The 16,492-nt window shown below is 37.0% G+C and overlaps 1 protein-coding gene and 1 long non-coding RNA gene across 2 annotated transcripts; one reads left to right on the top strand and one right to left on the bottom strand.

Moving 5' to 3' along the window:
* Positions 1–168: 168 nt before the first annotated feature.
* LOC105046364 (BTB/POZ and MATH domain-containing protein 3) lies at positions 169–9,520 on the bottom strand. Its single transcript, XM_010924931.4, has 4 exons — positions 8,788–9,520; positions 7,806–8,154; positions 4,222–4,498; positions 169–527 (listed from the first exon to the last, which is right to left on the bottom strand). Exons 1-4 carry the CDS (start codon positions 9,198–9,200, stop codon positions 331–333), a joined length of 1,236 nt encoding a protein of 411 aa, XP_010923233.1. The 5' UTR covers positions 9,201–9,520; the 3' UTR covers positions 169–330.
* Positions 9,521–12,939: 3,419 nt separating this feature from the next.
* LOC105046365 (uncharacterized) lies at positions 12,940–15,879 on the top strand. Its single transcript, XR_832255.3, has 3 exons — positions 12,940–13,097; positions 15,386–15,542; positions 15,623–15,879. It is a non-coding gene; the product is annotated as an uncharacterized lncRNA (long non-coding RNA).
* The last annotated feature ends 613 nt before the right edge of the window (positions 15,880–16,492 follow it).

Genomic DNA, 16,492 nt, shown 5'->3' with positions numbered 1-16,492 from the left:
GCCGATTTAAAGCCTAGTATTGTACATATCATGAGACAGAAGAAACACAGATCGATATAAAACAATCATTTACAAAGACAACATCAGAGAGCTCTTCCTGAGACCTTCAAAGCTCCAGGTCCGTTCAGTGATATCATTGTTAAATTCAAAGCTCAACCGCACAACTGCTTGATAATAAGGATGAATTATTTATAAGCCACTAAAGTTCAAATCAAATCAGTGATGCCACTTCACTACACAAATGTACAGATCTGAACACCCAGATAAGGTCTGTGGAGGAAGCAGCAAGACGCTACAATACTTACGGACTATCCTAAGATCAATTGCAAGCTACATCCGCCTCTTCATACGCCTCCCATTCAAATCAACACTGTCCATTAAATTGAGCCCTATGTTACTGCTACCGCTCCTCTTCCTGCTGATAGGACTAGAGTCGTCATCTACCACAGCAACAGTTGCCAACAAGTCTGACAGCAAAGATGGGCACGTCGCCTCCAAGTAATTGAACCCTTCAGTCTGCATCACAGCTGCAAGTGGACGATCCAGAAACCAGGGAATATGAGTAGAAACAATATGGTCTTTTACTTCAAGAAGATCTAATAACAAAAGCAAAGCTTCACACAGTTCTCTGAATTCATACTTCCAGCAAAAACTAAAACAAAAGGTCATACAAGTTTGTGACCATGGATTAAACAGAAAGTGAAAACTATTCAACTGTGCAGCTCAAAATCAGTTGTCCTTGACACAATCAAGGCACACAAAACAGTTTCAGAATCAATTTTCATAAGCAACAGATCACTCAGACTAGCCAAACACCCCTAGTTACCCTTTTAGGAGCCTACTATAAGTATTTTATGGTGAAGATGCTGTAAAGAGTCAGTTATTGCCCAAAGATGCTAGCAACCATGTTGCAAGACATTAAAATGCTGCGATGAGAAAATCACAGACAGAAAACACGAGATGCCACACCTATAGGTAAGACAGACAGAAGCAAATCAGTAACCAGATAATAAACTACAATAATTCAAGCTAAAAAACAAATATTAGTCTTTGTTAGTTATTTCAAATCAGATTAAGTTAACAAACTGATTCCAAGCCATCAAATCAGAATGTAACATTTCACCAAATCAGAATTAAGCAACTTCCACCCATATGAATCTGATGAACTTATAAGTTGCACATGTTTCTCAAAAGTTATAATCATATTACATACCTACAATGAAGAATTAAAACTGTTTTATTCCTTACATTCTCACCTACAACACACACCTCAACAAAGAAGTCAGAGAACAGCTCAAGTTCATAGACAGGACTGAAAGAGAATTTGCTAATGCTTTGTGAATCTTCAGACACTAGGAGCACCATCCGCAGCCCTATTTTATACATTGTTTTTTTATGCTCTAATTGTAAATAATTTAAGGCTTTAACAAACTTGAAATTATTGCAATCGAATGAAATGTATAGATATTTCAAACAAACAACCTTAAGGTAACATCTTTCAAATGAAGATAGCGGTGTGCGTCCAAGTAAGTCATTACAAATCTTGTAAGGGAAAAGCCATCGGTTGCCTTCCTTGACAATTCATTTCTTTAAAGAATACATGAAGCAAGTCAAATAGGCTTGTTTCAGTCAACTGAAATGGTATGTTGGAGTTCTGATGACTCAAAACTTACTCCATCCAACCACAATTGACCCATTCGAAAAAACTGAGCTTACTAAAACACATGCAGAAATCAATCTATAGTTCTACAATAAGAAATAAAACATTCTGGAGAAGGAACATGGTATCTTGATAATATATCACTAAGAGGTTCTTAAAAACAATCATTCTGAAAGGTGGATTAAGTATGCATTACAGTGGATTACCCATTATTTAAAATTTATATTAATTAGATGTGTCATCAAAATGGGAAAATATTGTAAACTATGAGGTGCTACTTCCTGTTGCAAGCAGCATCCTTCTTGATTTGCAAGTTATTCATCAAAAGCAGCACAAATAACAACTTCACTAAAGATCTTGGATAGATTAGTTACCAAAATATTTAACTGAACCTACTTCCATGTGTGAGCCATATATTGTGCATTTCCATGTCAAGTTTCCTCATCACATGATTGTTTTTTTGTCAAAACAACTATTTTAAATTTTTCATTTTCCCGATCACTTGTTTGAATAGTTATGAAACACAAAACCAAGCATGTATCTAGTTCTTTCCATACATAAACCATGTGTTGTATGTAATGCAATTTCACATCAAGTGACCTTAACCAGCAAATTTCTTTCATTGCATTAAAATTATTACAAGATTTTGTTTTTTTTTTATATCACTTATTCATATTGTTACAAAATAGATACACAAGAAAGCACAGAAATTAGGTCTTTTGTCCATCTCTGCCTCTCAATAAGATGCCAAAGAGTGCATACCCTTCACGGAAGAAATTGGTTAATTTTTCAAAAAGCAATTTGAATCAAACTGTTGAGAATAATCTTGTTTGGGAAATGTATCAATTACGAGATATGTATCAATCATGAGAGATAAATTAGGAGGAGATAAATTAGGTAACAGAATATTTGATGATTGAGATCATGATTTATATGGTTCATTGAATCTAAACCTTTGTTGCTCTACATATAGAGCCACTTGTAACATGAATTGAATATATATGAAAAGAGATACAATCATTACTTTTACACAAACATCAATACAATATCCATTGTAAGTTGTAACATAAATTCTAATATAATACACATATCATGCATTACCCCTATGTACTATATATTCAACAGAATATAAACATCAAAGGGCGGTCCAGATGCAACCTATATAGCCTGCAAATATGTAAAGCATCAATGTACCTAAAATGAGGCCTCTCCAGAAAAAGCACATGACATAGTATGTACTGTGGCATTCTGATCCTTAGTCCCTCTAAATTACTAAAATGAATCCCTCTTTTCGCATTCTTTCACATAATAACTGAATCTGCCACAACCCCCACCCCCTCCCCCCCCCCCCCGCGGCCACATAAAACCCTCGATTTCACAACATGTCTGCTTTCACCGTTTAACAAAAAGAAGAAGAAGAAGAAATTCTACAGTAACAATATCAAGAACTGATTTGCTTCCACCGTCCAAAATCTTTATATATTCTGATAATAGTAGGTTTGCCATCTCGGTGCCGGATCCCATACCAGTACCATTTTATTACAGTGTTGGTACGTGGTTCGGTGTGGTACGAGATAGTATAGTGAGTGTCAGTATGTACAAGATAGCATATTGGTACAATACCAATATTGTAATGGTCTAGTATAATACTATATATAATTCCTGAAATTGGCTAACTTACAAAGCAGTATTCATGCATGACAAAAGGTAACCAACTCTAGGGGCTATCATTCTGAAAAGCTGCATCTAATATATCTTCAGATTTAAAATAAGACACGTTGTCAATATTCTTTCTCAGAAATCAATTTCTTCTGGATTCACCTATAACCATCCTTTGAGAATTATGTCCTTTTTCCCTTTTCCCTTTAACGTACATCATGCCATAACCAAAAGGCCTTGTCTCACCATTCTGAGTAGCTGACTACCTTTCCCATCTAAAGCTGGATCCTTCAGCATGTCACCTTCACATCATTCAAAACTTTTCTCTTACAAATAAATAAAACTTCTCTCCTTCCATTTTAGATAATGCTCTCCTGCCTCCTTAATATCCAATAGGACTACCACTGTTCTAGCTATTGCTCCAAATTAAAGTGTCTAAATGCACAGCACAGTCATGTAATCCTTATTCCATGCTTAGTAGCAAGCAAATGGAGCCAAATTATGTGCAGCACCCCACTATGCATTTATCAAGCCCTCTCTCACCAGTCACCACCGCACTGTTTACACATCTTATGCAACATTTTGAGCAACAAATATAACTTGTGCCATGCTCACGCTCCAATCCATTTGAAAGGTAATGCTTTAGCTGGCTAATAACATAAGATTCAGAGCGAGTCCCTCTGGCAGAACAAACAGTTGGCCCACAAGGTTTCTCCTCTCACAGATAACATTAGCAAATTAGGTGGACACCCAAGGCACATTGACTATTTCTAGAAGGCCAGTGGTGCATATGCAGATGGCAAGAAGACTCTTTAAATGCTCAAACCTACATCAAGCAAATCACATAAACATGATATAAACTGAAAAAGCACATCTCTGATTAGAGAGTCAACAACACATACCTCCCAAGTTTTCTCGAGCTGCTGTAAATTTTAAGCAGACAGCCTTCAATTGAGCACATTGGTGTTGCTCTGCCAGGGCCAAGGTTGTTGCTACAGTATCAGCAGTGACTTCTTCACACAGTTTTGCTTCACATAACAGTTTTAGACGTTCCAGTCCATATCTATCAGCTGCGGCCAATAGATGTTGTACCATAATCGTGGATGTGCACATAGAAACTGATCCAGTTAGATCATGCACATCAGGGAGTTCATCAGAATATATAAACAGAAGCATGGCCTGCAGCAAGCAAAGAATCACCAATCACAGGGGGAGCCAAAAAGAAACAGTCATGAGCATAGCAGTTGAACAGATGCACGTAATAATTGAGACATTCACATACCACAAATTCCCTTATATCAACAGCAGTTCTTTTTAGATGATTAAATGCTTAATAATCTTTAACATGACATGCTTCGTCACAAAATGTTGCAAGAGCAGTTGAATAGGGTGATTAACTTCTAACGTTGTTAAGCTAATAATAGAATGCTAGGTCCAGTTGAACAGATAAGAGTGTCACTGAGTTTCCAGAAGGCTCCTCAATCATGGTATAAGCAACTGCCTTGAGATGTTTCAATCACAATATTTAGTTTTTCTTAAGATACTAGGAAACAGTGATTTTTACATGTGGCAGTCATGACAAAATGTGAGGAATGCAGTGCAAAAAAAAAAAAAAAAATTGCAGATCAGACATTGCAGAAGAGATCGTTGGACCAGGCATTTGCTTTCTGTTTCAATTTTGATATATGTCATCACATACACCAGATTGCAAGGAAATGTATCTAGCAGTTTTCATGCTCCAACCAATTCTCAACTGCATCTTCAATGCGCAAATGACAAAAATCACAAAGTAGAAGAAAATAAGAATGAGAAAATAAAGCAATAATCAAGTGCACTGGTGCACAGACATATGTTTAATAAAGAAATAGGTGAATCTTAACTAAACATTTGGGCAACATTGGGAACAAACAAGATAAAGCTTGGAGTAGCTTTGAGGCATGCATTCTGGATGCCCCCAGTCATGCCTTCAAACGGCAATGTTACTCTTCTTAATTAAATATCAAGTCGTAGAAGTAAAGTATGCACAATCCAAAAAAATCTCGAAACACTTCTATCAATAATGGTTGGTAGTACCAGTTTCAATATCCATGCCAGTACCATGCTAGTACAGTATTGATTCAGATTGATTTCTAAACTCGATATGCCCCCCATATTAACTATAGGTTCGCTATGGATAATGTATGTTATACCCATTAGTGAGCACAAAAATCTACTATGGCAAGCCATATTCAACCTGAACTACATCAACCCTAAAATGAGAGGGGCTCCACTTTGTGTGCATGTATAAAATAGGAGAAGAGTGCGCAGAGGTCATGAGGAATGATTTCAAATAGAATATGTTTTGATAATGATGCAGACCTAATAGAAGAAATTCTTAAGAATATGTAAAGCCACCTCGAAACTATGAGAATTTTGGTTATGGTTACTTGAGAATTTGACAAGATCTTAATGTAGGCTAAGATCAAGCTAGGCCCAACAATAAATCATAGGACCCAAGAATCTATTGATATCATCAAAATTCAACCAACAATGCACTAGCCACCATCAAAAGGCTTGCAATAATAGCTCCCATTGTCTAAAGGTTTCAAGCCTTATTCCAAGATGGGGTCCCAAGTTCCAAGGAGCTGATGGTAGCCCTATTAATTGTCATATCATCCTCCACACCTGCAATCATAAGACAAATTGATGGTGGATAGGTCATGGTCAAAGCAATTATATTCTAGAAGGCCAAAATTAGCAAGATAATTTAGTTAGCTTAGGAGTTGTTTTCCTTGTTCTTTTCAAACCTTGAGGGTACCTCAACATCCCTGGCTTTGTAAGGGACCTCATAGCCTATAAATACCCTTTCTTGTACTCCATTTTAAGCATTGAAAATAACAAAGCTTCTGTTTTCCTAGAGGCACTGGTTTTTTCTTTCTACTCAGTGATCCTATGTGACTCGAGTGCATTCCATGGACAACGACATGGCTAGTTGGTGGAGCACTAAGTCATGGAGCATCTCAAAGATCTCAGGTGGTGCAGTCCTTAGCCGTGACGAGGTCCTTTTGATAGTGAGGTAAGAAGCTACTAATTATCCCATCTAGTTTCTTTCTTAGCATCTAAATCATTTGCCTTTACATTTTAATCTTCAATACCTGCTTTCAAAATTAAAGGCTTAAGTTTTGTTTTAATTGCATATGCTTGCCTAATCTTCTGCTATGTATCTCTAAATCTAGTGCTGGGCCCTCCTACCTGCATTAGCTTTCTGGGTATCAAAGTGAAGTCTTTCCTAGTTTCTTCTTGCTAGCAATTTTTCTTTTAAGATCTTGATTGTTTTGCGATGCAAGCATGCCTAGTTCAGATTTATATTTTGTTTGGGATTTAAATTTCTAGTTTACTTGAATTCTTACATAATAAAAATACCAATTACTTTAGCAACTTTATTTTATGAAATTCTAGTTTCCTTCAAACTTTCAATTGTTTTCAGAACTTTCGCTTCCTTTTCACATAGAATAAGGCATACTGCTCACAGTGGAACTCATTTCCTCCTCTGCTCGCTATTTCTGCTTGAGTTGAGAGCGATTAGATCATCTTGTCCTATCTAGGATGGTCTGACAGTTTGTTCAGGTCCACCTAGATTTACCCTAGTGATTTGATTTTGGTTTGTTGTCCATTTGCAGAAAGCCCCCATGTAAAAGAGCCTAGGAGACCATCGAAACCAATTTTCTTGTAGAAGATTGAGAACAGTGAGATAGTTTAACATAGCTAGCTTAGAAGTTGCTTTTTTTTCTTTTCTTTTTTTAACTCTACAAGTATACGAATGTCCCAAGTTTTATAAGGAACCCTAGAGCCGATAAGTATCTCCTCTTCTAGTTGATTTAGATTATAAAAAAAATTAATAAAGCTTCTCTTTTACTGGAAGCACTCTGGTGTTATCTCTTTCTGCATGGTAGATTCTTTGTGATCCTGGTGGATTCTAGGAACAATGATGCGGCTAGCTGGTAGAGTCCTTAGCCATGGAGCCAATTGGTAGATTTGTTGACAATGACTAGGCTTTCTTGGCAAGACAAGAAGCTACTAGGTACCCCTTCTTCTAATTTCCTTATTAGCATCTAGATCCTTTGCCTTTAGATTTAAAATTCAATAATTATTTTCAAAATTCTAGGCTTAAGTTTTATTTTAATCATATATTCCTGCTTAATCTTCTACTGAGTAACACCGAAGCTCGTGCAAGGCCTTCCAGTCTGTCATATCTGTTCAAGTTATATGAGATTTTATGAAGCAGCATACTTAAATGTAACATATAACCAAATAAAACTTGAAGCAAGAAAGAATCTTACAAAAGTTAACAAAGGTATACTAAAGAACTTACAAGATGAGGTAAAAGAACTTTTTTATGTTTCTTTTCAACAAACAAGTTATATATATTAGCATACTGGACATTGTCTAATAATAAGGCATATAACTGCAAGATATAACATATAATCAGAAATTGCATGACCACTACCTTGAAAATAGGAGGTTCAACATCCTCCACAACAATTTTGTCCACATTTGGATTCCCAATAAGACCAAAAAATTGTGCACTAAATACTGGCGAGCGAGCAGCGAGAATCTGCTTGTGAGCTTTAAATGTCTCATCACCAACCTCAAAATCTATGTCAGAACCAATGCCGGATGTGAACAACTCCTTGAGACACTGACCCAAGTCTGGTGGTGGTACAAAAATTGAAAGCTGTGTTGGTGTTTCAATATGGTTTCTAACAACACCCACTGTGCAGTTCATAATTAGACAATCATCCTTGAGATAATCCGATGTTTCTAAAGATGTCCTCCTGTAAAACCGCTTGTATCCCCTGAGATATACAACATATGGGTTTAATGTTGAAAGAAGAAAGAACATGTTAATCAACAATTATAAAAACAAGAAAAAAAATGTGGTGGACTGCAGAGTGTATGTAGAGCAAATATATAGATACTAAATGGAACATAGTGTTGCCAGAATCTGGACTATGTGTCAAGATTGGTAGAAGATTGATAGTGATTGATCCCCTTCAACTATTGCAGTACAATGTAGGTATTGGGTGGAAGAGTGATCTAATACAATGCTATGATATTGATATCATGAACTTGCACGGCAACTCTGCTACCGATTGTCCCTTGAGGGATATGTAACAAGTCTACCAAGAATAATTGTTTCCTTCATTCCCTTAAAACCAACTCCCACAAAGAGGATTAAATCTTGAACTATAGAATTGCCTTCTTACTCTAAATAATCCAAAGCCGAGCTACAAAAGGGTCTAAAGTACCAATAACACAAAGAAATAAAAAAAACAGAGAAAATGCAAAATCTTTTCTTGGATCCAACTCCGCAGACCAAGAAAGAATAGATAAAGGAAACATGAAGACATGATAAAGAAATGTTCAACAAGCAAAATCAAAACCGCAGTCAACAGTACAGATTCAAGGCGAGCAAGAAAGAGACATACCACATGCTCCCCCGGTACTTGAGCGTGTAGGGCCCGGCCTCTAGCGCTCGATCGAAGTGGCTGTGCACCTTGTGCCTCCCCTTGCCGCTCTGGTCGACCAGCGTGAGTTCAAAGAGCGCCCTCACGTCGGTCCCCTCGCTCGCCAGGGCAATGAACACTGAGACATAAAGAGAGTTATCCTCCGGGTTCTTGCCGTCGGGATAGAAGTAGACGGCCCACTGGTATCCCCCGACGGTGAAGGTGTCGCTGGACAGGTACCTCCCAGGACCCATCCCCTTCGCCAGCGAGAACCCCTTCACCGTATACCGGTGAGACCCATTTACCGTCTCGCACACGGACCGCGACCGCGACACATTCAGCGGATTGAGCTGATGGCCGTTCATTCCTCCCTGCTCCTCCTCGAGCTTCGCCATTTCATCAAACACTTGGCAGCCCCTCGGTCACCGACAAAGAACCCTAACCCTAACCCTAATTGTTTGAGGATTGGGAACGAAGAGAGGAAGAGGGAGGGGAAACGAGGATTTCAGGGTGCCGGCGTTTCGAATGGGATGGGGAATTCGATGATGTTCTTCGTCGCAACGGAGGAGGGGGTGTTGGTATCGAAGCTTGTGAAGAGGGGCTGGAACTGGCGGTAGCGAGAGGGTGGCAGAAAAGGACGACGACCGGGGGGGTGTGGAAAGGAGGAAGGGAGGTGGGGAGTTACGGCCCGTAGGCAAAAGGTAGGTGAGGTTTTAAGGATTTTTATGGCAGAAAGAAGGGTGGATATGTGAGGACTATACACCAAAATATCGGTGTTGAAGAAGTACCGTGAAGCGAACTGCGACTGCGACGGGGAGCGCGGATTGTCCGGATGGAAATTTTTATGCGGGAATGCGGTTCTCTTCATGATCTTGGCACCCACTATTTGCTTTAAAATCGTTTATGCACATTTTATACGTACTTGTCCTTTTTATCTTTTAAACACACGCATAGGGACAAAAAAATCAACGTTGAACTTTAATTTGGTCCAAAAACGTTAATATTTAAATGATTGATGATAAGTTTTGAAACTTGATTTGCTTAATCCATCTCATATATCACATAAATGCCTTCAGACATGTTTAAAGAGTAGGTTAGGATTGGGTTTAAGCTTGTACGTCGATCATTTAAAATGAGACATTTTATGGTTACATCTAATCACTGATTAGTTGCTTGTCAAATATACAAAAGGTCGTCTATATAATCTGTCATTTTTTATCGTCACATAATAAATGTTACAAATAGAACGCGAACGGGGTGGAAGAGCGAGGGGAGAGGCCATTGTCCAATGTTTTTTATTTTTTTTTAAAAAAATGACTAACAATTTTAACAAAAAAAAAAAAAAGAAAAATCTTTCATTCAGTAGGCATGAGTGCGGCAAGGTCATCCGTGATGGTGAACTTGGGGAGGCTGGTGGCTGCAACGTGCTTTCCTGTGGGGGGTAATTAAAGAGGTTAATTGGAGAAGGTAATTAGGTAAGTGTCGCGTGATAAAAGTTCATGGCGTTTCAAAAATGGTTATGGTATCGGGTTATCATATGCTGTTTTTCCTTTTGTGCAATATACAATATGTACAGACTTGTATATGACTTGAGAATTACAATAAAAATGGTGTATCCCCACCGTGTGGACAAGAATGGAAGAAACCAACTTTAACCCCCCTGAAAACAGTATAGCTGAACCTCAGAGAATGAAAATAGAAGGCACACTGGATTGAAATAGCAGTCATATACCATCATTAAAAAGAACACCAGAGGTAATGGTAGTACTCTAAAAGTAGCATTCAGTAGTGAAGACCAGATAAAATTGAGAAGAGTAAAAGCTCTGAAACATGATTGTAGTAAAAATAGATAAAGGAACTTCCAGAATAAGCAGAATAGTAATGCTCTGTCCCAGCCATTATAAAAAGAGTAAATTCTGCAGATGAGCATCCGACGATGAAGGGATACATTACAAAGAGCAGTAATCCATTGTAGGAAACAGCAAACACTCTCTGGGACATCTATGCCACAATGATGATGAAAACAGCAACTCCATGCCATAAGATGTGCATGTATCAGCATCATAAGTACAGATAGGAAGCAATAATAAACCAGACTCCAACTTCTCTTAAAAGATGACAACTAAAAAGCAGCATTGGGACCCTTCCGTAGCGCAGATTAATGACAATTGACCTCCAAGAAATTTGATAGCAGGAAGTTGCTGATATTGAAGTAGCAATTATAATGATCAATAAAGCAAAGCTGACACCCAGGAGAGGAGAAGAAATTGCTACAGAACATAATTCCCTCAGCTTGAAACTTCGTAGCCAACGAGAGCTCTCATTGAGAAGATAAACATGTGCTTGTAAAACACCTAAAACGCCCATTAATAAAATGTCTTGATATTTAGACTTCAGCCCAACTTCTTTCTCAATTGTTTCTTTTTCTTGTTCATCCTCCACTGCATCTTTTTCTTTTTGAGATAGTATTACATCGGTATCTTCACTAGTCTTAAATATAATGTGATGAAAAACAGGAAAACAATGAAGATGATAGCAGGAGGATCGATGAAGGAAATAGCAATGAAAACGGGAAGCGATAGTTAGGAAGAGGATAGCCCAGAAAGAGGGTTGGTTAGAGATGTATGAGTGATTGAACAAGGAGATAGAAGGCCGGAAATAAGTGGGGAAGAACAACTTAGTGATATAATCCACGCCAAAATGAAGCACCTGCAAGTTAACAAGTAAAACCATATGTTGCAATCCAATGCAATACCGTCGTACCATGAGAATGCTAATAGCCAACATAACATATCATGTGATAACGAAGTTTAAAAGTGTGGACCTGCAATCAGTGAGATCAGTAAAAACCTAGCAACATATACTATGTTCTTGTTGAAAGAATCGCCAGCCTTCCGCTGCAATAGTAGCTGTAGATCCAATGGACTATCCATTTCGATGAAACTGAACACCATAAGCATCTACATGAAGCAAATAAAGACAATTAAAATCAACATTTTGCTCGGTATTCCATTGAAAATTAGTGTTCAATGCTCTGTTAGGCAGAAAGTCAGCTAATTGGTTAGCTTCACGATGAATATGAACAATCTTAAAGAAAGAACAAGAAAATTTCCGTTACCAAATATCCTGCAAAAAAGAGATGCTGATATTTTGATAATTTAAAAGAATTAAGACAAGATACCACTATTGTGGAGTCACCTTTGAGTATAATATGAGTGGCTTTAAATTTAGTGATAGCAATCTTTATTCCTAACCAAGCAATAATCAATTATATGAAAGGTGCTAATCCTGGAGATAAGATTCTATCGTACAGATGAAAGTGATATGGATGATATTCATCTGGATCCATTTTCGAATCGAAACCAATACAGATATGAACAGAAAATTGAGGATTTGATTAATATCCTATTCATATTTATATTCGTCAAACAAAAATAGATATAGATAGAGATGGACAACTATCCGAATATTTAAATCTATTTATAATTCTATATCATTTTATATAGTACTTATTAATTTTTTAAAAAATATACAGTCACATAAATATATTATTAATTTGATTTATTATTTATTTAATAATATTTTTGATTTTATAAATATAAAATTTAATTCTTTAATTTATATTTATAAATATATTCATATTTTTAATATCCAAATTATATTTATATTTATTTAAAATAAATATGTATATAAATTTTTACATCTAAATAATATCTGTATCAATATTTATATTTATCAGATAAAATAAATATATATATAAATATATTAATATTCGATCCGATTTTAATTTTATTCTTTGACATACAATAATCGTTAGCTATGATCTCCTAATTATTTTAACAAAATTTATTCTGTAGAGTCGTACAACCGCATCCTTGATTGCAAAGGAGAGAAGCAACTAAGTTTGGTGGATGACACAAAATCTCAGGGTTATCGTGTGCTGCTCGCAGAAAAATTACGACAACTAGTCATATTGGCATGATTTTTTTAAAAAAAAAAATTTAAATAAAAATTTTTACATTTTTAAGATTAATATATTTTAAGATGTCGCCATATTCTACTTTTCTTTTTTTTTTTTAAGCACTCAGCTGAAATCTTAACCCTCGAATGAAGAACCGACGACGATCCAGGATAATCTTGGATCTTTTGGATTCTCCGAATGGAGTCACTTTATAGCCCCAAGCTCTGTGGGCCTGGGGCTCCATTCCATTCTCATTTCGCGCTTCTCTCTCTCGACCCCTAGCCGCCTCCCGCCGCCCTCCTTGGTCGAAAAGGTCTCCTCCAATCTCCAGGTAAAGTTTTTACTTCCAATGTCAGTACCCTTCCAGGGTTCGTGAGATCCATAGATCCGGGGGAGAATCCATTGTTTGGATCGCTTTTGGTCGTTTTCTTTTGGAATTTCTTTTCTTATTGCTTTGTTATTCCCTTCGTCCTTGATGCCGTTGACATCTATGGTTTATTAGAGTCTGCGATCTATTTCATGGCGAATTATTGGTTCTTTTGACTGAGGAAAGCCTGAAGAAAATTAGAGTTCGATTTTGTCCTGTGATGTATTTCTATAATATGATCTCTCATATTTGTATATCTTACATAATTAGCAATTGGGTAGATTTCAACCATCAGGTATCGATCTTGCATTGCCTTATTCTTGAATCTGGACTGTCTTATGAACGGTTCCTCATTCCTTTACTAATTACATGCTTAAATAAATATATCATAAAATAAAAGAAAACAGATTTTGGAATGACCACTTCTAAGGGGTCAGGCCTTGAATAAATCACTTGTAGAGTGATTAGCTTGCAAAAACAAGAGTCTGAAACTTTATTCAACAATGAAAATTCTATGCGGCATCTAATCTTATACAGGGATAAACCCCCAAGCAAAGTAGGAATCCTAACTCTGAAAAAAATAATACAATTAATAACCATTGATCTTATTGTAATACGACAAGCAAACTTAATTCAATTAGGAAAAGTAAATCTAGTTCAAGTAGGAAATAGCTCAAAAATATTGCAATAATTTATGGTGGCATCCAAGGGACCACATCATATGCATAGTCAGTCATGGATTTTCTTGAGTGGGATTTGTACTCATGTTTGGCTTTGACAAATACAGATGTTTATATTAGCAATGTCTTCTGTACTGCCGCCGGCAGTTTGACGGTGTGGGCGACAGTTGTTTTCTTCTGATAGGCTGACATTCCTGCCTTTTAATTTCCTTCTCTGATTTAAAGGGACTACCATTCTTTGTAGGATGATATGCGTGCTCATTTGCAATTTTTAGGGCTTTGTTGACTGTGTTTAGTAAGCTTTGTTTGTTCAACTTATTTTCTTCTGCTTTCAAGTAATCAAGATTCTATCAAAGAAGTATATGGCTTCTTATTTCTAGTTACTTTTTGTCATTTGGCACTTCTAGTATTCATTGAACAACAGAGAAAAAACAAAGCTGTGATTTAATCTACTTTAGCCTATAGTGTATTTTACTTATTTTATCACTGTATTTAGTGAGTAACCAGTTTAGATTTTTATCCCCTGTTGTTGCCAGCTGCCAGCCTTGTCGTGGAATGCATCTCTGTTGATATCTATGATTGTTCAATATGTATCCACCAATCTCAGCATCCCCCCCTTTTTTTTTTGTTTTTTGATCCCCTACATTCCCTGCACACTTTGGAATGCCCGCCATCAAACCAATATTCTCATCATATTCTATTTTTCATGAAAAGAAAGGGAATTGAGTCTGTGCTCCATCTTCATAGAAATTCAGTTATTTGGACTTCTATTTTAGGTCATTCAGGGACAAAATTTAATATAGGTGCTGATATACCTGAGGTGATCATCTCTTTACTGTTAATAGGCCTATGGTGAGTATAGAAAGGACATGTTTGATGTAATTCCTAGAATAGAGGTGGTAATGCACCATGGAGACCAGCTAAAAAAGCCCGTTAATATTGGAGAGTTATTAGTTAGTGAAGACGTCTTCTAATACTTTTTCTTACATTTGATTGACAAGCTAGCAGACACATTTACTAGGAGTTGTGCAATCAAGCAAGTTACATATTGGTTTTAGTCATGCAGTTGTTGTCTTTGCTCCTGGTATTTTAATGGTTATGTATTTGCAATCTGAGAACATGAATCCTGCTTAGGATCTGCTATGATCTTGTATAAGTAGCTTCTGTTTTTCTTTCAATACCTAAAACTTACTGAGCAAGGTCATGGTAAGACATTTTCAAAATTCTGTTCTGATGCTGATTTTGCTTTATGTAGCTCAAAACTATCGAACAGTTTTGTGGCCTTTACGCATGGCTCCAAACATGAAATATAAGGAGTTTCATGGATTTACTTTTGTCCTGGAGTATATTAAACATATATTTTGTACCAAAAACGCATGTACATTTTAATCCAACCATCTTTCCTTCTTTTTTTTTTTTAATTCTTTTTTCTTTTCTCGGGGTGGAGGGTGGGAGGAGGGTTTGGCTATTAGCTCCATAGCCTCCAAGGCCCATGAGCATAAAAGCTATGTATTCAAAAGGATGAAATTTTGATGCAAGAAATATCTCATCGATTTTTTCCTCCAAATGCAGGATGACAGAACTACCTTTTGTGTCTAGAGAGCGGCTCAATAAGCATCAGCAATACTTCCAGAGCATTCACAAGCATACTCACCTGAAAGGCCGTTATGATAAGATAACCTCTGTTGCTATCCCCCTTGCCTTAGCAGCCTCTACCACATTTCTGCTTGTGAGTAAACGTCTGGACATTTATCTCCTGTTTTGTGGTCTCTCATGGCTTCTGTGACCTACCGTTATATTTGTAAACAGGCACGTGGCATATACAACATGTCTCATGGGATAGGGAAGAAGGAATGAGCTCTTTTCTTTGCTGCTTGCTGTCAATAAATCCAGTGTCTGACATGGGATAAAGGTTTTATTTATTTATTTATTTGTCTCTGGTAATGGTAATCACAAAGTGCAACTTTGTTTGGACATGTTTATTTCTATTTTTCTATCAAAACACAGACTGAGTGCTTTGAATAAGATTTATGTTGGTGGGTTATACTGCTGCTTTACAAACTTAATTTACAGTGAGCTGAAATTTATGTTGGGCCTTTTTCTTTTGTTGGTTGATTGTATTCTAATCTGTCGTTTGCAAGTGGTTTGCGTTTTCCCTAATTAAATTATATATTCATCCATATGCCATGTTTCATTACGGGCATTGGTTAACAATCGAATTATATGAAGATATATACCCCAACCATAAGGTTTCGAGGTATCTGGACATGTTTCCCTCTCTGCATAACTGGTTATGGGAAAGCAAGACGAAATTAAGGAGATGCTTGGCATTTGGCGGACTTGGTTTTCTTTAATATGTGACAGTCCATTGCTGAATAGTTTAGATGTGAGATTAAGTTATGAGGAAGTGATGTTTTAAAATGAGAAACCTTGAGGCTTTCTTGTCATTCAACTATGACAGGTCTGCAAATTAGAAGGTTCCAGCGATCTATGTGCATCTCTTTATTAGAGATTTACCACCTTATGTGCCTATTAACATCCCATGCACTGGTGGCTCTTATTTGGTTATTGGCTGGGTAGCAACAGATGTGACCCCTATACTCTCTCAGGTTTGTTTGATCATTTCCTGTGCAGTGCCTTGGCTGCCATAAGTCCTTGATGTCGTTCCTTTTGCTGCAT

Source organism: Elaeis guineensis, chromosome 5, assembly GCF_000442705.2.
Source record: "Elaeis guineensis isolate ETL-2024a chromosome 5, EG11, whole genome shotgun sequence".
NCBI classification, from domain to species: Eukaryota; Viridiplantae; Streptophyta; class Magnoliopsida; order Arecales; family Arecaceae; genus Elaeis; species Elaeis guineensis.
This window is presented reverse-complemented; position numbering and strand designations above follow the sequence as displayed.